The sequence below is a fragment of the Rhipicephalus sanguineus genome, chromosome 5 (genome assembly GCF_013339695.2).
Source record: "Rhipicephalus sanguineus isolate Rsan-2018 chromosome 5, BIME_Rsan_1.4, whole genome shotgun sequence".
NCBI classification, from domain to species: Eukaryota; Metazoa; Arthropoda; class Arachnida; order Ixodida; family Ixodidae; genus Rhipicephalus; species Rhipicephalus sanguineus.
Window position 1 is genome coordinate 16959384 of NC_051180.1, and position 26759 is coordinate 16986142.

General features: G+C 45.1%; 2 protein-coding genes across 2 annotated transcripts; one reads left to right on the top strand and one right to left on the bottom strand.

Annotated features, from left to right (window-relative positions):
• Positions 1-6535: 6535 nt before the first annotated feature.
• LOC119393409 (prostatic acid phosphatase) lies at positions 6536-10154 on the bottom strand. The gene is made up of 2 exons (XM_037660408.1): positions 9834-10154; positions 6536-7486 (listed from the first exon to the last, which is right to left on the bottom strand). Exons 1-2 carry the CDS (start codon positions 10152-10154, stop codon positions 6536-6538), a joined length of 1272 nt encoding a protein of 423 aa, XP_037516336.1.
• A 4856-nt stretch (positions 10155-15010) lies between these two features.
• On the top strand, positions 15011-25064 carry LOC119393293 (cyclin-dependent kinases regulatory subunit). Its single transcript, XM_037660230.2, has 4 exons — positions 15011-15144; positions 15521-15590; positions 17240-17367; positions 24972-25064. The coding sequence occupies exons 1-4, from the start codon at positions 15048-15050 to the stop codon at positions 25013-25015; spliced, it is 339 nt and encodes a 112-aa protein (XP_037516158.1). The 5' UTR covers positions 15011-15047; the 3' UTR covers positions 25016-25064.
• Positions 25065-26759: the final 1695 nt, after the last annotated feature.

A 26759-nucleotide genomic window follows, 5' to 3' on the forward strand; every position in this document is an offset into this window, starting at 1 on the left:
GTTTCAGGCGCTGTCACTATGCGCCAACTGACCGATTTTCCTTGAAAAGACTCGGCGACGGTGGACAGCTATTCTTGCAGTATTACACCGCGCGACTTCCTTTCTGCGCTCCTCTGGTTATAAATGCGCAGAACGCGGGCTTGAGGAACGAACGCAACCATAACCAATTTTGTCTGCTTCTTCCTTTTTCTCACCAAGTGGCCGCAAAAGATAGTATTCTTTTTCGCATATCTGCAGCTAGCACTTTGTTGATAGGTTATCTAGTGCTGTTAGCATAACGCTATGTAATGGACTTGTGCATCGGTGAACTGGCGCAACCCGGTATTTGCCACGTGTCGAGCAGTGCACGTGTTCAAATAATAATAGTAATATGAAGGAAAATAAAATTAATCGATATACTAATGCACGTGGTGATTGACACAGCTCAGAGGATCAGATTGCTTAAAGAATGATTTCAATGGCAACAACAAAACGATGTTTGTCGACTGTAAGCAGGAGCCTCGTTTAGCGATTATAATATCCCCCCCCCCCCCCAAAAAAAAAGGCAAGAAAACAAAATACGCTGAACGACACAACTAAGGAAATGTATGGCCTAACGTGGCCTCGATGGAACTCCTTGTTCATCGTTTTCTCTGTGAAGAAAAAGACAGCTAAAATAATAATTCAAGACGGTATTCGTGAATCTGTGTGCAATGCATATTGCAATTCGTTCAAAAACACTGCGAGGCCTATTTTAAGAAAGAGAACTTGAAAAATTGACGTAAGTCATGCTCATTGTCCAAAAATTTTGATCGTCTATTGATATGTTCGGTACTAAAAACAGCTCCGTCGCTGGTTTCTTACTGCCTCGGTGCTGAGTCATTTGAAATGTCTTGAGCTATTTTTAAATACATACCGCAGCCCATTCACCGCTATGGCAGGCGTGGAATTGGTTTCACGTGAAGAACGAAATATCAAGACGCTGTATTGGCAGCCAAATCAGGACAAGTGCAAAAAACAACAACAAATAAATCTTGAAACAAAGTGCTTACACTTTGCAAAGTGTGGGGTGAACCTTTGACGCAAACACCTCTCTCAGCTTGTCAGTCGGAAATGTCGGGATGGCGTCATGTTCTGGCCGTGCCCCAACCAAAGGGCCTCGGATCTCAACAGTGAGGAGGACTGGAGTCGCCGCATATTCAGCGAAGTCCTCCAAGATCAACTCCTGGCCGTCCGGAGAGCTCACGCCATCGGCAAAGCGTTTGGCCTACCGATGCCTACGTGGGCGGAGCCACCGACTTAGCCTGGGGGCTTCGCCCTCGGGCCGTAGTTTCTGTGGACCATGATAAAGATCTTGCCATACCATGCCATGCCATGTGGCAGGTCATATTGCCCTCCAGCAGCAAAGATCATCATTTTGCATGGAATAGTATCGTCAAACTGTATACCGGATTTATTTCGACCGCCTCGGGTTCTTTAACGTGCACCTAAATCTAAGTACACGACGGGTGTTTTCCCATTTCGCCCCACGTCGAAATGCGGCCGCCGTGGCAGCATTCGAACCTGCGTCCTTGAGCTTAGCAGTCCAACACCTTAGCCGCTAAGCCATCACGGCGGGTTATCTCTCGGATATCAAATAGATAGCATTGCAAACAACCGGTCATCCACCAAACATGAGTATGCTAAATTTCTCTCACCTTAATCTGTGCCATTCATTTGTCCATTTAAACGTTTTTGAATTTAGATGTATTGAAGTTAGTATTCATTTTTCTTTTTTTGAACTCAGCGCCATAGGTATCCATAGCTTGTCCGAGGAAAAGGAACTGGTCTGAGTTTACGGACAGCGTATCTGGGGGAGCTATCAAATGGAAGATAGTTTTTCTTTGTGTGACGTAATAACTTAGAATATAGCGCTGGGTCCGTGTCTCATGACCTGTTGCTACGCACTGCAGTTTGTCCTGAAAATTCAACTTTCTGCAACAAATATTTTTGTAACAGCCGCTACAGCTGCAGCACGTTTCCTATTTCAGCTGTCAAAGTGTCTAGGATCTATTTTTCTGCAAGCTTTCTAATTTCTAAGTTATCATCGATATTCATGCGTTCTCTTGTTCGTCGGCTATGATTATATTAGCGCGTAAAGAAGACTATAAATGCTACACTTAAATTTCAGAGAAAGAAAGAAAGAGAGCAAGAGAAAGAAAGAAAGAAAGAAAGAAAGAAAGAAAGAAAGAAAGAAAGAAAGAAAGAAAGAAAGAAAAAGAAACAGAAATATTCTTGGCGAGGCGGGATTCAAACCCGTGTTCTCACGATCCGAAGGCGAGCATCTCAAACGCTAGCAGGGCGTAGCATAGCCTTATATTCGCAATGCCCACGAACTATACACCAATTTCACAAGGAGGCTGCCATTTTTAAAGCTCGCCACCGCCGCAGCGCCGTCTAGCGTCTGCGATGTTTCGCCGCCCTTCCGGTGTGTGGGGTTCCGCGTCGGTGTATGCAGCGTATACGCTCAGTTCACAAGGTATTGCTGTTCATCGCGGTACACGGGCAAAACAGAGCAACGCTTCGCGAGTTTAAAGGCGCTGGTAAATAATCGCTTAGCTGTCAGCTTCAAAATGGCTGAAACAGCAAGCAGCGGCGGCCCACGAGACGTTCCCGCAGCAGCGCCGACGATGAGTAGAATGCCAGTGCAGTTCTTAAAATTGGCAATTGCTTTGTATGATTTGTTATAGCTGACCTCGGTGTGGTTCTTGGAATATGCGCTATAAGAGAGCGTTAATATTTACGACAACTCGAAGTAATCGAAGAAACATAAATGGAGACGAGCGAACACGTAGGCCATTGTCCGGCTGCGCGCTAGGTGCGCGCACTAGAGTTTAAGATGACTCTCGGGCTTCCGTGCCGTGATTATGCAAGTTATACGTAACTCTAATCCCTAACAGACCATTTGGTTCCGCTTAGCACGTCGCAATACAATGTTCATGGAACGACAGGAGCACAAACACCGATGCCTGTGTTCATTTGTGTCGCCGTCGTAGTTAAAAGCTTGTGGCCTCTGATCGTTGCACAGGATAAGAAACAGATGTACGACGGGTGAGCTCAAAATTCGACGTAAAAACAACACGATGATAAAATGAAAATAAGCCTGTTGCACGTCTGGAAGCATGACATGGCGTAAGTTCGCATCGGCGCGAGCCGCCGCCGCTAGCGATATGCCAAAAGGGCGCCCGCTTTTGGTAACATTATTGTCAACTAGTTTGTTTTCTGGCGAGTATTTGAGAAGCATTACGACGAGCGCACGTGTCCAAGTAACCACCTGGCTTTAACGAACGTGGGCCGATTATTCACGACACCCAGGTTGTCGCGCGAAAAAGAAAAAAAAAGGTGCGGTTGTCATAACGCTACCTTAGTTATCGTCACAATATTGTCAAGTCGAGAAAGAACGTGCTCTCGACGAAACGTTCGAGACGCGTACCTGCGCCAAAGCACACATGTCATGCAGGCCTTTCTGTTATGTAGACTGGAAAGTGCTAATTCGATAACCTCGAAATTGCACGCACAAAGATGGAACATTTTCCAGCCGCAGGCATTGTAAATCATGTGCTGTAGCATAGATATCAGAGAGGTTGATGTTATGAGAAAACAACTGTTGGCCAAACATTTTGTTTATTAATCGTCAGCCTTGACATTGGTTCTCTTTGGTGCAGATGATAAAGTGTACCAGCACCCAAGCACAATCACAAGCTGGTGTGATGACTTGAAAATGTGGCCATAAGTGAAGACACCACATATAATACACTATTTGCGGGAGAAGGCGTGCGACCTGAGAAAAGCCAAGTCATTTAAAAGCATTGTGCACTTCGCATGCCTTGGCTGCCAGTCTTTCAGGCTTCCGTTGCTGTTGCCGCAGCCAAACACAGCGCAGTGGTAGCTTGTCGACTTGTTCTCGTCCGACATTTCGATTTGCGGCAGCACAATTGCTTCAGCGCGTCGAAAAATGGAAACACGCTGACCTCTCACGCTCCACGCAGTGCAAAACTCGGGAATCCGCACACACCAGCGGCAGCGGTCGGCCGAGGTGGAGAGAGAGAAAGCGGTGAAAATACACCGGTTCGAGGCTGCGCTCCTCCTCTCCGTGAAAACGGTCTATAGGTGGCGCGCCGTGCTTTTCAAGATGGCGCCAGGAGGAGGGTCAACTAGTTTGTTAGCATAGGAACAGATAGGACGTGCGGACGTACGGCCCGTGCCGCTTTCACCGGATGAAGTCATGAGCCGTGCTGAATTGGATATGAGACTAAACTACTTTCCCAAACCATTGAAAGTGCTAAGTACTCGCCGCCTAATTATTTGCTGTGGTGTGAAAGGTTATATTTCAGCTCCCTTACCGTGCATAATGATGCTTTGCGAAATCCTGTGCGTGCTACGTAAAACTGCATGAACTAAAATTGACGTATGAGCAGAACGGCACTCCGAGGTAGTACGTACCGAGCCAACGTTTTACCGAGCCTGCCTTACGGATTGCCGCAGTAGTAGGCCGCCAGCGAGTAGCGTCATCGCTGCTGCACGGGACCGCACGCTTAACGTGGTGATGGTTTGCAAACATAATACGCCGTCGTCATTACTTGTGCAGCCGTGTGCAATTCACTTCACTCGCATGTTGCAGGCTCGATCAGCACGATCGAAACACGAATATCGAAAAGAATGCACACGTATCCTTTTCGCAACGTCGAAGAAGTTAGCCGAGAGGCGTGGATTGTGGCTGTGACTGCACGTTCCAACGCTCTAACCATTTCGCTTCTCTGGTCGAGCTCGAGCGTGTTGGCGGCATGCGGCGCTTCATAATATCCACAATAATTGATACATGCAATGCACAAGAGGAACTATGCTTTTATTTTGATCTCACTCAAGGATATTAGACATTAAATACAATCAAAGTGACTTACGAGCGTGAAAGAACATTAACGCACGAGGGGACGTGAAGTGCAACTCGCTCCTCGTTAGTTAGCAGCTGATCGTTCACCGTCGCTGTCACTCTCGGTGCCTTCACAGTCTTCTACGTCCAGTGAAAAATCCTCGTCGTCAAGATGGTTTCTTTCAACATCACTGCTGAAAGCAATCTGAAGAATTTCCTCCGCCGAACAACGCGGAGAACATTTCGCTCTCAGATCGGTCAACGAGCAAATCGCTTGCAGTGTGCTGCCACCTATCAACAAACGTACAAAAATAAGCGGCGCAGCGCTGGCTATGAAACCAACACACTGGCGAAGGACGGCGTGGAAAGCGTTCGCTCCACGAAGGGCGTGGAGCAGACGCGTCCTCGAATGATTGAAACGTCGCTCGCACGATTAGTAACAGCGCTTTGCTGACAAAGGATAGAGGCATATTTTATTGTATCGACAACTTGAGATCGCTCAGTTTTACAAGAGCACATCGCGAGCCGGCGCGACCTCCCGCGTACAGTGTTATGGGATTCATGCACTACAAGAAACACTGACCAATGCTATATACAAGTAAAACAGGGTGAGCTTCAACTGAATATGTCAGACGATAACATTTAACTAACCTACGTGGCTACAGAAAGCCTAGCGAAGCTGATAGTTGCGTACGCTGTGGGCTAGCATTGAAAGCGCAAGTTGCGCAAGTCGCCACGTATTTTCACGAAAACTTCGCGCCTCGCAAGTCACGGAGGGCCCGGTTTGTTCACTGATGCAGGGAATATGCCAAGTCGTAGTGTTCCTTCCTTGCCAACGCGTTAACACTGAGGTTAGCACAGCCGAACAAGGGAGCGACTGCGTAGTGCTGCCATTTTGTCGTCTACTAACCCTCCTCGAGAGGACGCTCCTGAATTCCGCTTGGCGGCGCGACAGTCTATGGGCATTGCGAATAGAATAGTATAGCAAGGGAGTAGGAAAGGGAATTGAGGGTGAGAAGGACAGATGTGAGGGTAAAGAGGAAGGAAAGGAGGAGGGATGACAGTAAAGCAAAGCATATAAAGAATGGGAAAGAGAGAAATAGAGAGAATGAAAGTAAGAAAAAGAAAGAAAGACAGAAAGAATCAAAGAGAGAGAGAGAAAGAAATAGAGAGAGGGAAAAAGATCGAAATAAATTGAAAGCAAGCGAGAAATCGAGATAGAGAAAGAAAAGGAAGAAAGAGAAAAAAAGATAGAAAGAGCAAGAGAGAGAGAAAGTGATGGCGACAAACAAAGAAGAGAGTGAGAAAGGGTAGTGAGGGTGAGGACATGGAAAAGGAGGAGAGGAAATAGCAAAGCATAGCGCAGACAGAATGAGCAAAAGAGAAATAGGGAGAAACAAGTGTAGAAAGAGAAAGAGAGTAAAAGAGAATCAAAGGAAGAAAGAGAGAGAGGGACAAGATAGAAAGAGGAAACGTGACAGACAGAAAGAGAGAGAGAAAGGGAAGAAATGGGAATAAAGAACGAATAAATAGAAATAAAGAGAGGAAAAAAGACAGGAAAAACGGAAAAAGAGAAAAAGATAAAAAATTTAGAATTTCCTACATTTCTCGTAAGCGTGCCAATGTCCATATGTTCCGTTATAAAGCTCACAAAAGAGGCTGGTGCTCGCTCCAACCACACTGCGCCCTTGTCACTGGCTTGAATTTGCGCTCAAGGATCTCGTTGAACTTCTGCAGAGGACAGGGGTCGGCGCAGCCCTCAACGGGAATGTTAGTTGCATGTTGGTCACCCGCCTTGTACAAAAGCCTGACGAATTTGTCGGCGGCGGTGTCAGAAGCGCCGCTGCGAGCAAACACTTCGAGTATGATGGCGGCTCCGCACGAAGGCCTGCCACTCAGCGTGCCATTCAAGCCCACAAGGGCGCCGGCGACGTTCATGTCGTGGTAGGAGTAGAGCGTCACCTTGGGAGCCTTGTTGGTTTCGTCTTGTCCCTGCGTGAGCATCACGCCTCCGCCAGCATGTCCGGGTTTCATGCTTGCTACGAAGTCCTTGAGCAGGGCGCCCGCCATGTTGTCCTTCTGGTACTTTCCGATAAGCTCTACCAGCATCTCGTTGAGCCAAATGAGCTGTCGAATGTGCTTCGCGCCCCACTCAGGCAGTGGCAGGCCGTTCTCGCGGATCACGAGTAGGGCATCTACGATGCGAGCAATGGCCATGAATCGCGCCACACCGGGCTTGTCGGTGACGTTGGCCGCAGTTGCCACGAACTCCAATATGTTGCTTGCGGTAGCGAAGCTTCGCGGTCCCGCTGTCGCCGGATCGGGTTCTGCGCGAGGCGATGGCGGTCTAGCTGCCTGCTCGCCAACCAAGGACAAAGGCACTTCGGTGGCGTACAGCGCGCTCAGGCTCTCTAGGAAGCGCGGCAGACAGGGCGTGGCGTACTTGTCCGTACCATCTGGCACACTCGTGATGGGCACCGGCTGCCAGTCCTGGCCATGCTTCCATTGTCTTTCCTTGTCGACGGCTGGGTACAGGCCGTACAAGAGGATCGCCACACTGTCGAAGCATCGAGGTACAGGACTACTTCTGGCACTGACCTGCGCGAATCGAAGATCCTCAGTGCATCTTGATAGGAGGGCTGATTGTTAATGCGACAAAGGGGTTGTTAACATTCTCAGAAGACTTGACAGCGGAGCTACAAGAAAGGAAGGAGCGGAAATTTAAGTACATCTGTAATGAAAATAGCAGGGCTGGGCAAAGATACTTTGAAATTGTATCGCGATACGATACAAGATACACGGACACCAAGTATTTGAGATGCAGATACAAGATACTACCACAATTATTGTACCCGATACGATACTTTCCAAATATACATTAACGTACATTTCATACATTCGCAAACTTGTTATTACAAATCTATACGTATGCACACGTGAATGCCCAAAAATATCTGCTTGAAAATGTCTTAACTGCGACCAACTTTGTTTCATTTGAATTAAATGTCTGTTAGTATCTCAAAGGTTTTGCATTTCTTACTCAAAGTATTTCTGTTTCATTCCGACTCAGCTTATTGGGGTTGATTTGGCTGCTTAACATGAGAGCTCTTCACACTGTGGTGTCAGCGTCTTTTTAGTAAGTGATGGGAGCCGCTGCTCTGCTTACCGACCCGCTAGCGGGTTGCGATCTAAATACAAAAAACTTCAAGGAGAAGCCTTCGAATGATCACTCGAATACCTGTGTGCAGCTTTACCTTGTCCGTAAATGCCCTCCCGTTTATGCAACACTGGATCACCGGACAGGTGTATACAGCAGCAACAACGCCGGCAGCGACATCTTTTGTGATGCATCGTGTATATGTGGAGGACGAAAAACTGCAATGGCTTTTCATATTCTACTTATCTGCTAGCGTAAAGAGTTCATTACCGACGTACTCACTGTGGGGATTCAACCCCCCCCGAAATTTTTCAGTTTTGCTTGCGTATATAGGCACGCACACATACAAACGCACGCACGAACATACACAAATTATGGTTGAACCCCCCCCCCCCCCCCCCGAAAAAAATTTCTGGCTACGCCCCTGTACCCTGCGAAAGTGGACACGCACGTATTCCCATTTGCAGTACATACAAACGGAAGACGACCATCAAGAGACCATTTGAGGATTGGTAATAAAACACTCCAATGCACAGGAAGCGAGAGATTAATTAAGGGTGAATGCAACTGAAAAGGTGAAAATCGCCGGAGTTCGCCCCTGATGAACCGAGTTTTGTACCACTGATCGTAAGATGCATAGCTAAGTAAATTGATCGTGTATGTAGGTACTTTATCGCTGTGACATACGTATATACCCGATTTTAACGCATTTAGGCTCTAGAGAACGGATGTCGGAGGGCTTGCCTCGAACTCGGTGTCGTGTGATACTCGTTTGTACTTGCGAGTTGCAGCGCGCGGGAATAACTAAAACTTATTTTGCATTGTAATCGCAGTTCGCTTTGATCAGCTTCCTTTGTTTCTGAAGCGTGGATTGGCGGAAGAAGCTTTCCAGGTCCTTGATTTTCAGGAAACCGCGCCTCGACACCAACGAAAGAGGAGGGTTATATTGCGGCCTATGCACATTCGCTTGCGGGCGGCTCTCTTTGCACTACCCAGTTAGTGCAAGGGCTACGATGAGGGCGCTGGTGGCGGTGTTTTTCGCAGCGCCGCCTGGGCAGAGTCTGACGTCTATTGCGCGGGTTTTTCGCCTATTTCTGCCATCCTCATGTCCGATCATGTCGCTCCCCTCCTCCGCCGTCCTACGGCGCTGGGCGAGCGGGGGTGACGTTAAACCCCCTCACCCCGGCGCCGGATCGCGACGGTGGCGCCACGTTCGAGTCTCGCGTGCTCGCGTCTCGCGAGACGTTGCGCGCGGCGGGGGAGTGAGACCCTCTCTGGACCTCGTAGGGTAAGCACGCATTTTCTTTCCTGTCCGTCGGCTCCTTTGTTTGGGCTCGCTCGGACGGAGTTCGCCAACGGTGCCTTGCGCCAGCGGCGAGCGCTTACCTTACGTTGTCCTTTCCGAACGCTAGGCCGAAGAGCGGTGCGGTGCATTCGTGCGTGGTCATACTACGCCGAAACCGTACCTATCGAAGCCAACGCGAGCGGAGTTGCCCTTGCTCGAGCGATCGGGCCCTGTTTTGGTCGCTGATCGTGAGAGCACGCAGCATAGTCGCGAGGGAACGTTTCTCTCAGCGGCGTGTCCCCGTGAGCCCTTTTGCCCGCGGAGACGTGCTCGCGGCACCCTTTGTGTTGTACTTTCGCCCGTGGCGTGGTTAAGCCTGTTTTGCTTCTCCCGCCGCCTTTGGGAGCGGGCGTTGTACTGTGCGCATGCCTATGGGTACACCAACCGACCCTCTAGCCAGGTCTTAGAACAATGCGAGGAATAGAAGTTGTCAAGACCCTCACCTCTCGCACGTCACTGGTGAGGAAGTGCGCGTACCGCGCTCGCAGCCATTTTCCGAGAGCCCACATGGTCTGGCGACCCCTGTTGGTGAGCTGCCCGTGTCCCATGGGCCACGTGTAGTGCCGGTTGGGGTCTCCGGAAAACGACGTAAGCGGCGCGCGTTCCCCGTGACGGAACAGTACGGCCACATGCACTAGACGCAGCTGGGAACCGCTCCCGCCGACGTGGGAGGCCGTGGCCCATTCTGGAGTCGTTTCAGCTAGTGCGATCGGCAAGACATGAAGCGACGACAGCAGCAGCAGCAGTGGCATGCGAGCGTTCATGTTTCGAGCGCTGTCACAAAAGTGTCAGACCGGTTGTCCTTGAAGATACTCTGCGACGGTGGACAGCTATACTTGCAGTATTACACCGTGCGAGTTCTTTTCTGTGCGTGTCCTGGTAGAAATGCGCAATGACGAGGGCTTGACGAAGGAATGCAACCATAGCCAATTTTGATTATGATGATGATGATGACGATCCTTCACATATGGCTCGTAATCACACTGTGGGAGATTGGCCAAGAAAATTTCATATGAAATTTTATCTGTGGAGTATTAAATAATGATTAAACAGTAAAGAAAAGCAAACATATACAGGAAAGAGTGCAATCATTATTTACCTGCGCATTCAGACCAGACAGCTGAATGGTTATCTTAAAGATAAATTAGAATAATTTGCTTGGTTGGTTGGTTGGTTGGTTGATCCTTAGTAAACTGGCGCGACCCACCGCGGGGGATCGGCCAGGAAACAGGCGGTGCCTTGTGATATAAATGAAATCGTTTTTGTTATAAATATGTTTAGAAATAGATAGCTTTTGAAATATCTCATTAGCTTAAATAAGGAAAAGAAAAGCCGAAAAAAAATAGGAAAAGATAAAGTAATATAATGTCTGCTTCCTCTTCTTCTCAGTAAGAGTGGCTCATACCCAGTACAGGGGATTGTCTGCCCTTTCCTTTTTTTCATCAGGCGGTCGCAATAGATCGTGTTGTTCTTCATGGTCAGCTATGCCGTTGATTCCGGCTATTATTCCTTGTGTTCAGGCTGGGGGAGACACCCCTTGCAAGTGTCCCCCCTTGAGATTTATCTTTCAAACGCCATATACTTGAACTGCTTCATCGTTAAGTATTGTGCAATCAAGTTTTTTGTTTATGGCTGTTTATTTTGTAGTGTGTAGGCGTGTGTTCAATACCTCTCAGCTGTGTGAGACTATTGAAATTGCAACTGCCGCGCGACCGCTTCCGGAGAAGACTCAATAAAACAACGCAATTATATGAGCTCAGCTGGGAACCCATGCTCGTTTTTGGCCACCATGGCAAAATGGCCACCATGGCAAGATGTGTGTCCCCCCTTGTGATTTTACTGGATTTATGCCACTGGTTGGCGAGGCAGGCGGGTACATGCAATGGTCTATGCTCTTTGGTTATCTCTCGGGGAATTATAAAATTAATACAACTGAGCAGTTCAGAGCAGGATATTATACCGTGAAAAAGCTTGAAAAGAAATAGCAGATCAGGGCGATTTCGTGATGATAATACTCCAATAGTATTAGAAGAAGATCCAGAGTCATTTTTAGCAAAGCGATGGTTATATATGCTTGCTGGACTAGCTCAGTGGTGTTGCTGCCAGAATTAGCAATGCCATTCCAGATCACAGACGCATATTCAAGTTGTAGAACACATAGTGTGGTGTACAATTCGTGGAAGGGTGCAGGAGAACGGAATTCTCTAGATATTCTGCAAACACAGCCGAGAGAACGAACACCCCGCATGCAACATGCTTAGTGCGAACACAAAAGTGTAAGGTGCTATCAAAGAGAACTCTGAGATCATGACTGATTTCACAAACCTTACATAACGACACAGAATTAACAGAGTATGAAAATGGCACGGAAAGCTAGAAGTTTTGCGAGTGAAACTCGTGATCGACTTTGGCCGTCGCAGTATTCAGGGAGAGGATATAGTTCTGGCACCATTCAGGAAAGCAAAACAAATCTGACTGCAGCAAAAATAATAATAATAAAATAATAATAATAATAATAATAATAATAATAATAATAATAATAATAATAATAATTTGAAGGCAAATAAAGCGACATTGTTATAGTAAATGGTTATTAAATGCAGTTAAACAAGTGGCAGTAATAGAGATAGGCGTGCAGTCACGTAGTAGAATAAAAAAAAAAAGAAGTAGAAATTAATAGATAGTGATGCCGGTAATACAATGACTGCAATATGACCACACGTGTCTTGTATTCACAGGCGCAAGCGTCAGTTGATCACTCTTCATGGTTTTTATTTTTAATCGTGCAGGGTAGGTAGTGTTCCGAGGTACTATTTGAGTATTGATAAGGCAATTGTTTAGTATCGGAAAGGTGTCGCCACATTGTATGTCTGATTAATCGCATCAGACTAATAAGACGATTCATAGAGGCGATATATCATGTGATGGGAGAATGTTCTTTTGCTTTCTCTCTCCTTGTCATCGTGTCCTACTGCGCAACCCTTGACTCAAAAATATCGAGCAAAGAATGAAAGAGATCTGTCACCACGATTATTCAAAAACGAAAATAGACAATGTTTTCCTGGGTTCAATTATCGGGACAGCCCTGCTGGCGCCTGTCTTCGAACGGTCCTGTGTGTACACGTGTTTAAATACCCGACCGGTTGGGTTGTTCCAAAAATCTCGAAAGTACGAGATGCGAGGCGCGTGCTTCCACTTACGACTGTCATGCAATGCGCACCAGCTAGAATCCCTGCTACAATTACGAACACGGGAGAAAGTTGTTTTTTGCATGTGTGCGGCATTGAAGGCGCGCACTGCAAAAAAATGCATGTGTGCGGCATTGAAGGCTCGCACTGCGAAATTGCAGGCAGAGTTTTCGTTGCATATTACGACATTTGTTGGCGCTTAACAGCCTTTAACTTTCACAGTGATGCATTCCTTCTCTCGTTCGTCCTTCCTTCTCTCGTGCGCAAGCGGAGCTCATCCGCAGTCGAAGCGGCACTCATGTAAGCGCCCGCAGCATCGAGCGGTCGCTGCTGCGGGTTTGTCAAGCGGCTGATCGCGCAACAAAGCTTCCTGAACCATGACACCTGGCGGCGCATTTGTTGATGTGGAGCTGTTGATTTGTGATTGTGTCATGTACAAGTACTTTGAACAACGTATATCCGAGTTGCAGCACATAACGAACGATGCGGCCGCTAGGCTGACTTGGTCACATTTCACGCATTATAACTTGTTAGCAACCAAAATAATGCAATGTTTATGCAGAATGATAGACGACGTCCTTGACTTCAATCAGAGGGATTAAAAAAAAATTAAAAATGGCCTTTTTGAGAAAAACTATTTTCAAAGTTCGCCGTTTTTGGTAAATCACTTACGTTTCAGCCCAATTATCGAGTAAAAGAGAGCGCGATAAAACCACGAAAATTATTTTTAAAAAGAGCGAAAGTATCAAAGTTAATATATGTACCGATTTTTATTATACTCACTTAAACGTGTTTGCAGCAATAAATTCCTCAAACACAGGTAATTTGTGTGATTTGCCAAGTTTGTGATGTTTTTCTTCAAAAGTGCTTCGACAAGCAAGGAAAATAATAGACTCACAAGATTGTATTTCACTTGTTCTTTGAGGGGAATAATTATTGTGACCAAGAAGTGCGCCGTTTTTTCCCTAGGTGCGCTCAAAATTCAGAAATCGCGAAATTGGCGGAAAAGTATGTTTTGCAGCCGAAATTTGTAATTTTTTTTTTCAGGCAAACGAAATTTTTTTATCGCGAAACTAACTTCGAAACCATTGTTCTGGGTGTAATGTCTAGACGTACAGCAAGTTTCATCAAAATCGGAAATGGTGACCGGGACCTCGTGTTCGATCTTATCTGGACACACCCTACAGTGTGCCCAATCTGGCAATCTCATTGGCCTTAATTATTTCACGCGTTAGTTGGGTTCTGCGTATTCAGACCGACAGGTACAGCTTATTTTATTTATTTATTTTTATTTATTTATAGGATACTGCAGGCCCATTGAGCGGCCCAAGCAGGAGTGGTTACATATGCATTCAAGTGAACATTATACATTGTACACAGTTAGATCCGTGCAACAACAACAAAAAGGCAAAACAAATCGCCATGCATTGTAATACACACAACAAAGGCAGAATGTATATGCACACATACAGTAATCATAAAATACAGTAGGTAAGGTAACATGCAGTAAATACAGCAGGTATGGTTACATCAAAACAGAACGACATACTACTACGTCTATTTAAAGCGCCCGTCCTGCCTTGTGTTTCTTCTTCTGTGTAAATGTGAATTTGGCGCGAAGTTGACTATATAATTCAGACATGTACCAACTAGCCCGAGAGCGAGTTCTACTAGTCTATTTAATAATTTGCTCTATTAGTTCAGCACTATACAACCATGTCAATGGAAGGGCATTCCACTCGTTTATCGTACGATCGTTTATCGTACCGGCCCAACGCTGTTGCGCGCGCACTACCAAGACAGGGATAAGCAGAACGCTCATACCCTTGCACGTGATGTGTTCTGCTATGTTTGTGTCGCTTCGCTCGCTGCAGCGGCCCCGTTTCCTTACGCCAGCGTTTTGTTGAGTTACGCCAGGTCGGATGCTAAAAGAGTTTGCTGCCGCGGAATATTTCCATGACGTCTGCTGCGCGAGGGGATCATCGTTTTTATCTTCTTTATCATTAGCCCACGCTTTCGCAAATACGAAGTGAGCGCATGAAGTGCGCGCTCACTTCGTTTTCTTTCTTTTTTTTACGATTTCGAGTTGACGCCGCCTTTTCGCAAGCGACATAAGCGACATAGGGCTTCCGCAAACTGTATGAAAGGTGGTGTCGGTGTGGCACGGGATCGTGAGATCACACGATAAAGCGTGATGATCACTGCCGAAACATGTGAATAAGAATAAAAGTTCTGGTCAATTATTATTGTTCACAAAGAACCAATCAGTCATACTGTGTGTGAGGGAACAGTTATATCCTTGTTATGTAAACATGTCGTTTGGTGAAAACTTGTCCGTCGCCTTCGAACCGGCACGAACGTTGTTACATCGTTTTCCGTGTTTTCCACTGATCTCCACTCAGCATCAGCTCAGCATCAGGTCAGTGGTGTTTTCCGCCGCTCGAAGTTGGCCACACTGCTGTCCCTGTAATGAAGCCAAGACGAGCCCAAGTTCAGCCGAAGTCGCATGGGGCAATTCAAAATAGCCGCACTTATTTGAATAGCGCGTTTTCTACGGAAAGCAACGGTAATGTGCTCTCTACTTGACGTCAAATACTTATATTTAGCGCTACGCATCGCATTTATATAGTTGAGAAAGCTAAAGGGAAGACTCGAAGCGTTTTATTCGCGGAAATTGCTGTTCAGGCACTTCTAATCAGTAAAAGGCGGTTTTGTGGCCTACGTCCGATAGCCACATATCACGCATATAAAGCGCTGCGAATATACACATTTTCTTTCTACGTTGTACTTTGGTTCTATCTTAGTGCAATGTGCTATTGCTGAAAATATTGTTTGCTGACCCGCATTTCTTGTGGAATTTGGAATTGTACTGGGCTCCCGTAGAGGCGTAACTGGCGGTTAGAACCACTGACCCCGCAACGAATGTTGATTTGGTCGTTCAGGTCGTCTTGGGATGCCGGAGACCGCCATCCAGTACTCCGACAAGTACTACGATAACAAGTACGAATACAGGTGAGAACGCTTGTCGGGTGCCCTTGTTACAGGTGCCACGTCAACCGAGCGCATCAGGCTTAAGCAAGATCATAGTTCAACAAGTAAAATTACTGAATGCCACCAATTTCGCGATTAGTAAAAGTACTCACAGCATGAATTCTATGTTTGTGGCATGTGACAGTGGTCTAGTTAATTTGTACTCAGGTTGCCTTATTTATATCAAGAATAAACGCCACCTTCTTTGCCCGCGAGAAAGTTAACGCGTAGGTCGGGCCCGATTGGGATTGTCTCGTTCGATCGAATCGCGATTGAAGGATTAATAACAAGATCAAAAGTAGCGGTATGTAGTGGCTGTTAAATCGCTCGAGCACATGCGACCACCTAGGAGTGCAGGTCGTGTGGGAGTTAGTGAAGCCGTAGTCTCTGAGATAAAACCCGACACAGTGCATCGGATTCCGAACAGTCATGAAGCATGGGGGAACGTATGCCGAGAAGGGTGCTAAGAAAATTGCCGATCGCTGCCAGAATTGGTGAGCTGCTTTAGGGGCAGGTTTGTGCCCGGATGATATGAGGCTGACCAGACTGTTTGTCGACAGGTTCGTTTGTTTGCTCTACGTGCGTGGTATGGTAAATCGTCCGTCACCGGGCCGGTTTGTGTTATCTAAGAATTTTATAAACCACCACGAGCGATCGTGTTTGCTGATGTCTCAAATCATAATTAAGTGATACACCTGATTGTACGTCGTGCTGGTCACATCATTACATCTGTGCCCACAAAGCCCAAACGCCATTTGCATTTTGCATGATGGAGACTCGCAACTTGATTACCCTTATTTCTGGACATAGAGACCACATTTATACACCCCCCCCTCCAAAAAAAAAGAAAAGCAATAAAATGATCCTTAAATAAAAATAATTAATGTAGTAAATAACTTTCCAGAATGCTGAAGATGTTACTGTGGCCTCTGCATTAAGTTTACTGCAGTTAACTCATAATTCTGATGTATGAAACAGCATGATGACACATTGGGCTTTGTGGGGTTAACTAAATTCATATCTGGGAAACAACAACTTAACTTTGTCTCTATGTAGGGATGCAAGCACGTTTTAATTTAGCTGCTGTTATGGATACAGTTACAGTTGTTCACATCATTATGTTATCATTACTAGTGTTTTTCTTATTAGACTGGGAATGAGTAGAAATGGGGATCATAAGCATTCTATTTATCAGTTCTTTATAAATTGCTTCCTTTCTTGTAATAAACTGCACATGACTGTCAGTGCTGTGTGTTGCCTCGTCCATTTCTTAGTCCCTGTCTAGTTGCGCTGCTGCGGCCATGAACCTTTACCAACTTGCCAAATTTTTAGTCTTTTTCATTAATTCTATGTACTGCAGTTACCTCCTCTCTGCATATACCTGCCACGGTGGTCTAGTGGTTGTGGCGCTCGACTGCTGACCGAAAGGTTGCAGTACCGTATCCCGGCCGTGGCAGTCGCATTTCGATGAAGGTGAAATGCTAGGGGCCCATGTACTTAGATATATGTGGACATTAAAGAACACGAGACGGTCAAAATTTCCAGAGCCCTCCACTTCGGCGTCCCTCATAATCATATCATGGTTTTGCCTCTCTGCATATTACAATCCCCTTTTTCCCAACAACCCGTAGACATGTGATCCTGCCACCTGAGATGGCTCAGTCTGTGCCCAAGAATCACCTGATGACTGAGACCGAGTGGCGCAACCTGGGGGTGCAGCAGTCTCTTGGCTGGGAGCACTACATGCTTCACTTACCCGGTGAGTTGTCCTTATTTGTTAGCCCGCAATTAGCAGCCACTTAAAGGCAAGCGCCAATTAATGATTAAGATAGTAGCCGGTGTACCAACACGTAGGCATCGCTTTTATTGTGGACAATACTTTCAGAAGTAGCAAATTGACTTAAACCCATGATGAGATGCAGAACCAACTTCTGATGACATCTCATGACCTGATTTTGCTTGACCACTGATCGAGCACTGCACGGGCCGCAATTTTTGACCCAGCCTGCGCCCGGCAGTCGTTGAAGTTTAGCTGATGAACTCTGCAAATACAGATCGGAATCGTCATGAGCATTTTGTAGCAGATATTGTAGCAAGGAAAGTGATTTGCATCATGACTTCAGTTTCAATAGGGAGCGCAATAAAAACAGAGCCACGCTCTGTTCCCTTTCTGTTTTTATTGCGCTCTCTATTGAACGTTAAAGCATGCTCTACCGACAAAACCAATGGTACACTTTTCTGGATATGTAGCACCTGTCTTCAGCATAGTAGCACCTTGCTAGAGCAAGAAAAATACAGGAAAACAGCCAAATTTAATACCTTTGTTGTAAATATGTTAACTGAGATAAAGATTATAACAAACCACATGCACTGCGTGTACTTTTCAAAAAACGTATGGACCGCCGGAAAGCAAGAAATACTATTTGTGATGCCATTCGTTTCACGTATCACAACACTGCTAGTGTTTAGACTATAGGTTCTTTTGTGGCATAGTTCACAGTTTATTTCCTCACATGTCATTGTGCAAAAAAGCAAATTATCAAGAGATTCCAGCTTTAAGCATGCCCTATGCTATTGCATCACATATTCTGCCACGCTAAAGTTTCTCTCACTGATTGCGCTAGCCGCAGGGGTGCACAAAATCAGCCCTGCGAGGTGTGAAGGCGTTGGCACTCATTTTTTTAGGCTTCACCATTGGAGCAAATTTCAGGCGTCTTTGCGGACCTTTACAGAATGAGTATAGCTCATTCCCAAACACCGTGCTACTCTTCAATATCACCCATAGAACTCCTCTTTGTGGGCTTCTCGTCGCAGGATTCAGTTGTGCACGGATTGTGCCATGCTCTTTTTTCGCTATTATAATGGTGTGTGCCTTCATAACAATGTTGTACCAGTAGAAGGTGGCTATTGTACTACGTGGGTAGGAATGACAGGAGGTAGAGGAAGAGATTTTGATTTATTTTTCGGCTTCATTCCAATTTGGTGATGAAGGGGTGAATAAGCTTCTCGACCCTTACTCATTGGGTGCATTTAGTTCAGGGTAAGGGGACGTCACCCGGCACAGAATTTGTAATCGTCTTTTTTTTTTCTTCTTACAAGCCAGATATTTCGTCCAGTGAATATACTTTGCCCCACACCTTGTTTGTGTGAATATTGCTTTTTTTTTCTTTTCTTTTCCTCATACTTTTTGAGATGTTCAAGGTGTTATTACTTGCGTGCTTTGCTGTACAAATTAGACACTGTCTTTTGTTTTTGTTTTTCCTTTCAATGCACTGTGTGTAAATGTGTCTATGTATTGCCTTTATGAGTACACTTTTGCCCCTCCTGCTAGGGCCCAAGACGGGCCTGCAGTATCTTGTAAATAAAATAAATAAAATAATAAACTTATGCTATTCCTGCATATTTCAACGCTGTTGCTGCAGTATCATGTAGCTCACACACCATATAGCGGAACAAAACGAAAGCTCAGATGTTAACAGTGTGGACACACAAAGCAGGCTGTGCAGGTCCATCTCACATCACATCACATGACCACTGGGAGCCGTGACGGAGCCACAGAAAAAGAATGCTTCTCTATAGTGACTCTATATAACGAGACTCTGCACAGACCTCTTGTTTAAGTGGATTGCTGAAACTTCCAAGAACGTTCCCCTGCTCTGGAGCTCTGTAATCGCTCTTGTGATGATGAGTTATAGGTATAAATTCATTTATTACATTTAGTACTGCGATTACAAAATAACATTTGGGATATAAAATGATAATGAATGCAAATAAAGCACATATCAACGAGATGTTAACTATATAAGCGTCTGGTCTATTTACTTTTAGCTCGCCTGTTTCACATCGATCAACTAGCTCCATGCAATAACCAAGAGAAGTTCAGTATTTGTCCCTCATAAAACTTCTCTAAATAGCTTGGCACATGTAAAAATAGTGTTTTTTTAGACAAAATGAGAACTGAGCAAAGTCCAAGCCCGGCCTGACTTGAGCCAGCCACCTCAAACCCAGGCCCCACCTTAACCCCGGAGCTTCAGGCCCAAGCCTGCCCTGGGCCCGCCATTAAAACTACTATACCCAGCCTGGCCCACGGGTAAGGCCCAGGTTTTCAGGTAGGCACGAGCCCGTGCAGCGCTCTTGTCGGTGACTGAACAAAAAAAGAAAAGAAATAAAGAAAAAACGTACAACTAACTACCTATAAATATAGATTAAAACATGGAATACAATAAATACAGGCAACTTCATTAGTTTTCCTTTGTGAGAAAGTCACTTGTGCTACCTCTTTACGTCTTTCTGGTAATGCTGTTTGCAGTACTGTGGCACCATCTTTGTGTAGCCTCTTGACAAACAATGGTCAGTTTCAAGCAATGGAGCATGTTCTCCAAGAGTGCTGCCACAACTCGATTCCTGCGTTGTGCTGATGTGTTGATGTATTCCTCTTGCTTTCACAAGCAGTCTAAGGCAGCACTTCTTAGGAGAAGACTTGTCTAAAAACTACTGTAGATTTATGAAGCGTTGTCCAGCTTTATAGGACCCTGCCAAAGCTAACAAGATTGCATGGTTTTTCCATTGCCAGCCGCATCTTGCAACAAAACTGAGATGGAATCTTTTGCAAGCTTCTGCCATGGTTATAGTGATCATCAGAGAAGTAGAATAAACTTTTAACAAGCTGAGATACACATGGAAAGCTTATGTCATCCTGCTACATCCAGTAGTGTTGCATCAGAGGCATGCTTGATTAAGAACCAACTCCAAAGCATATGTTAGTGTCAGCCACATGCTAAGAACACAGTACACAGTGGCAGAAATTAAGAATATTTAGATCCTGGAAGGTCATTGTGTCAACACCAACTAGAAAAAGAAGTGACTTAATTTGCTCACTTCTTTCAGCTCTACTTGGCCAAACTACTACCATACATGTGGACATCATATTGATGTGATATTGCAACGTAAAGAACCTGAGTAACAGCATCACATTTGAAAGGAAATGTTTATGACTCTAGATGTGTCACTGCTATATGATGAAGAAATGTACTAATATCCGAATGAAAGTGCGGGGCCTTCCAGAAGAAGTAAACGAATTGCTTGACGAGGCTGGCAATAGTTTTAGGGCCCAGCACTAATGTGAAGCATTGCACCCATTTGATTTAAGAAAGACTTGTTATAATCACTGATGTCCCATTGCAATTTCGTTGAAACAGCGCATTACTAGACGAGAGACAAGAAGAGGAGTGCATAGGACACGCGCTGTAATGCGCTGTTTCAATGAAATGAATTTCAACCAACTCACCCACTGTACCATCTTGATTAATTGTCCCATTACAGGTCGCAATTTCGCATTAGAATTTCTAAAGATGTTGTGTTTCTGCATTATTTCTCAAGAGTTACAGAAGAAACAACACCATAATATTTCTTACACTTGTCTTGAGGTTCTTCCATGACACCTTAATGATAGTGGCATTCTGCTGCTAAGCAGAAAACTCGTGGTCTCAGATTACATTTCTAGCTATGGCAAGCATGTTTTGAAGGTGATGAAACGAAAAATTCTTGTGTACTTAATTTAGGTGCACATGAAAGGCCAGCTGCATTGAAAAGTCGGGCTGTGTTAAAAGCCTAGTTTCAGTTATTGTAGATATACCCTCTGTGTAAAAACTCTATGCTTGAAATATGAGTAGATGTGTCCCAAAAGGCTCACAAAAGCAGATATTTCTTGGTACTGAAACGAGCATGACTTGCAATGCGCAGCTCCTCAGCAAATCCTCCTAGATTAGGCACCGCCTACAGCGTGCTGAAAAAAATCAGAGACGATGTGCTAGATCTTGTGCCATAACTGCTAAATAACAGGAGTGCGATCATGTATGCGTTCTGTAATAGACTGTTCATTCTCACCACACACAATAGACCGATCTCACCAGACCATCTGTGCATGCGCGAGTTTCCGACAGTGGCACTGCCGCCATCTTAGTTGTAGTCCTCTGAGCGCTGCTGGTGGGGCTGCTTGCTGCGTGTTTCAGGTATATTGCCGTTTTGCACCAATCCTTGACACGCAAGACGATTGAATGCAGTGGAAAACGGTGTCCTCACCTCCAATGTATGTTATCTTATTTCAGGTTAACTGCATCCTAGTGCTAAAAGAAAAAAAAGAACAATTGATAGTGCTTACATGTGACGAGGTCGTCTCGTCGGGTTGATGCGCTTGCGTTGTTTTGCTGAATAACTATTAGTAATAAAAAAAAAAAAAAGAAATCACGTTCCCGTCGTCATGAGAGCAAATATCTTCTTCAGTGAACGCAACCACGCAAGCGACACAACCTACAGTATCCGGAAAATAACTTGCCCAAACTGCGTAGAGCTCTCTGCTATGCGACAACAGGAGGGAAAAAAAATCTGAAGGGAGGAAAAAAATAAGCTTATTGCGCTTTTTTTTTTGTCGAGGCGACACTTTCCATGTGGACTGTGTTGTCAATGCAGGACTTCAATCACAGTAATAAGTTAAACATGAATGAAGATAAAACGGTCGCCGTGAAGCAGGTTAGAGGTGCGTCCGCTGAACGGTGACTGGCCGCTCATGCCGTTTGCCAAAGGTTAACATCACAAAAATCTCGTGAATGGCATAATATTTCCTGCTGTACAAGGGATCGATGAGTCAGTAAGAGATTTTGGCGACACACGCAATGCGGCGGATAAGCAGTAGCTCGCTCCGGCTGGCGGTGGCGGCCTCAGCTGATGGCTCGGCGCCGGTATCGTCGCTAGGCCTACCGCTTCGAAACAGCTGTGTACTAATAGCCTGCACTCATAAAGAAGTTCAGCTTTGCTACCGCTGTTGCCCGCTTTATGATGCGTTCACAATAATATCGCATATTGAAAGGAATAGGGAAATCCCGGCGGCAGAGTTGGCTGCGATGCCGGCACGGCCGAGTTTTCGCCGTGCGCTCCATGGCGCGAGCTGTACACAGCATGCAGTTATAATCTTGGCTTGTGTTACAGGTCTCGTTCATAGGTCGGTTTAGGTCTCCCTATATATTAAAGCGATCTCTGTTGAGCCCGGAAAGGACGTTGTATCCAATCTGTCGCCACTGGCGGCGATCGCCCCAGCAAGGGGATCGAGCTCTCGTTATATGAACTTTTTGCTGTCGCTGATCGGTCCATTGTTCGCGCAGCAAGGTTGTTATGACGCAATAGGGCACTGCTAAACCACGATGCATCACGCACAGGGAGTTCACAAACACGTTGAACAAGAAAGTGCGCGGTAGTTGCCTCTCTGTCTGACTTCGTTGACTGTCGCACACATTCCTGTCAGAGCTTGAAATCCTTTGAGGACAAGTAAAACCCGAGTCGTTTTGCTTCAGGCTCGTGTTGTAGCATCCCCGCACACAGCACGTCAACCCAACCATCACAATTTATTCAAATAAGGCCACTAAAGCTCGTTAATGCAGCTGGCCAATGCACCAGCTGTAGGCAGCTGAACGTACTGAGTACTACAAGTACCGGCATGCACTGCGGCAGCGGTGGCGTAGGGCAACTCGCGGTGAGATCGGTCTATTGGTCAGCGGTCACGCATATGTCCCCCATTCGTAATGGTTACTTGAGCCTCGACCAATCGCGTGCAGCGAGGACGAACATTGTATTATAGAATGCATGCAAGGTTGTGCCCCAGGTGTACTATGCCATACTGCCAACAATCTTCAATTTTCAGTAATGTTTATGGATTTGGACTCATTCCTTGATTTCGTGATTGTTGTGTCAAGTTTTATGAGAACTGAATCTGTTTGCAAAAAACATTTGTATGGTGCTGAAAGAAGGGGCGACAAACCTTTGGAAGCCTACTGGTGATGAAAGTGGGCCAGTCACTTCAAGTATGGTTATTCGGACAAGTTAACAAAGCAAATGAAATTGGTCACAGCGAGGTCCCTGAAGTGAAAAGGGCACTATGATCAAAAACAAGTGTTGTTTCTCAGCCTCTACCTCCTGAGCTGATGTGGTCATTTACTTCATAATACTATTAGCTTAATTATTGGAATACAAGGTATTGCATCTTAACACCAATGTCAGTAAGTCAATGTGATGTCACATAGTTCAAAGTAGTATTTCATATTTTGGCCTCATTAACTCAACAAAAATTTTCAACACTTATGATGTTTAGCCTTCTGCTCTTCCAGAATACGATGTGGTAATCCAATTTTACCGTTAAAAAATTAGCTAGGCCTTGTAGACATCGTCAAAATCCACAACTTCTTAGCGTGCTTGTCTTTACGGTTGTGGCACCACCAGGTGTTCCTTTTTGTGCCGCTGTTGGGTTATCAAGTGTTTTCCTGTGGTAAAAGGAGTGTCTTTAGAATCTGCTAATACAGGTGAAATGATTTCTTTAGTGCCCCTAAGGTGAACGGTCTTGTTTTTCTTTTCCTCTTTTTTTATTGCATGGTGCCTGCTATATACAACAGAAAAAACTGGAGGATCCTCAAGCTTCACTTTTAAGAGTGGGAAGCGATATTTTTTGAAACATGGGCTTTATAATGCACTATCATGGGAGGGCGGTGGCTTCTTGCCGTAACGTACGTAAACACAATTTCCACTGCTCGTGAAGCCCACTAGAAGCTGTGCTGATGTCAGCGCAAGCCCTGAGGTCACAAAGCGCCGGAGCGTGCACTTATTTGCTACATCCCCCTTCATTCAGCTTCAGTCACTGAGCCTGTCGTGGCTGTTTGGGTAGCATGCTTGCCTCATGTCTGAAAGGCATGTGTTCGATTCCCATGCCAACCGAAATTTTCTTTTCAGCTCAATTACTTTACTTTGTTTTGCGGGAGCTCCCCCAAGAAACATGGCTTCTATCCGAATATGCTTTGACTTATTTTTTTCTTTGCATCCAACGAGATTTTTCGCTCATGCCAGTGACACCAAATTTTCTGTGACAGGAGCTTGTTACCATGAATTTCTTACCAAAGGTAACTGCAAAACCACATGGGACACAGAAAGAGACAACACGAAGCGGTATCCCGTGTGGTTTTGTGGTTACTTTTGCTAGTCATGAATCACCAAGTGGCCTACACACGCACTCTTCTACGTTTCCTTAACGTGAAATTACCAGTTGTACATTGGCAGCATATGTTTCTGACAGCCTGTAGTTGTTATTTATGGTACGTTATACTGACATGCGCATGCACTGGAAATAATTTACAATGTACGGTATGACGGGGTTCGCTTCTTCTAACTAGCTGCTCACTGTGTGCATTAACTCAGTATATTTTATGCTATTGCTTGATTCATTGGATTAATTGTTGTTGCTCTTAGCTTTCCTTACTGGGTAAGGAGGCAAGAAGGAGCATAGTGAAAGTGCTGACAGGTGAACTTCTCTTTTATTTCTTTCAGAGCCCCATGTGCTTCTGTTTAGGAGGCCCACCAAAGAAATGTAGACCACGTCCACTGCAGTGCCACTTCTGGTGATACAAGGCAGCTGAGGACTACTATAGCGACATAAACATGAATTTGACCCCCTGGTTTTTTGTTTTTTATTTCTTGCACACATTTGAAAAATATGACGCATGTTGCCTCCTGTCACCTTAGCCTTGACGAGTTCCTTTCTGGTAGTTTCTGGAAGCTTTAGCTCTTGCATAATGCAGCGCAGAGCAATTTGGTTTTAGTGAGAAAGATCATTTTTTCTGTTTGTGACTACCAGGTATGGAATTCCAATAGTTTTTTTCTGCTTCTAATTAAGTGACACACTTGTGTCAGCAATATAGGGCCAACTCTGCAACTGGAAAAGCAATGTGTTTGAACAAGACGAAGGTATGAATGGCAGCTTGATCTAGTACTCGGATGAGCGTGCATTAGCCAATCATGACAGCTGTTGGCACGATCGCCTCTTCTGTGTCAGCATTATCCATTGCTTTAGCATTAGCAGAGTGGCCGAGCAGCAGATACCATGAACCACCTCTTGGTCGTACATTTGAATTCTCGCACTGCAGTAAGAATTTGTTTCTTTCATTGTAATTTTCCTGCAAGGCATTTGAGGACTTCTGCGATGGATAATGGGCATCAACAGGAGCCGAGAAGTGGGGCCATAATGGCTCTCGCTGTAAAACATGAACATGATCAAACAAAGTTTCACAAAAACTTTCTCAGAACTTTTTGAATTCGAAGCTTGTCCAGCTGGGCTTGGAAGCGCAATGTCTTTACCATTCATTCATGACACAAACATAGTTTGATGCTGCAAATCTTAGGTCTTTGCATGTCATTGCTCAGTGACCGATAGTAGCCTCTGTTCTAGTTAACCTCTGCCTTTCTCATCTCACCTGTCCCTCTCTATCAGTTGAACTAACTGGTAGCAGTGGCTCATACACTATAATGTGTGTGTAGGCACAATTCATGCTTCAATCACACATCTGTTAACCAATGACATTCTATTTATTAAAAAACACTAGTCCAATGGAGAAAGAGCACAACCTCTTAAAATGCCTGTTATGGCTCCCTTTGGTACACTCTGCATTGAAAGCACAAATGCCCGACGAAACCAGAGAAGTATTGCTGTACTACATATTACATTTACCCAGCAAAGAAGTGTTAATTTCAAGGGCTCGTTTTCTTTGTTATACACAATATTAATGAGAACTAACAGACAATAATGCCAAGGAAAGTATAGGGGATGTTTCTAGTAATAAATGTAAGGTAATTGTGAAGAAAGCAAAGAGGAGTGCAGCATTTGAGTGGATAAAAGAAAAAAATATATTACCTATGTTCCATGTTGCAGATTTCCAACAGTTACAGCAAAATGAAGAGGAAAGCTGTAGCGAATTGGAGGAAGCAAAACAACGGTAGATCCTCACATTGCTTTTGCTTACCCAGAGTAGAAATAAACCTGAATGCTTTACTAGCAGGCATTAGTGAGGAAAAGAAGGGAGCAAAATTAGAATGCTGTAATATTACCATGCTGTTTGCATACCTATGAAACCTTATATTAAGAACAAATTTGAGGCTGAAAAGAGGGAAAAAAAGAATGCTTTGCCACAGCTGATTCATCTCCATCTTATTTTCACTCGACTTCTGTGGCACCATTCGCAGCCATTCTTGAAATAAGTTGCCTTGGTTTTCATGTGCCTCTTATATTGTTTACGTGGTTTGTACAGGCATATACACATAAGTAGATGTAACCAAGATACA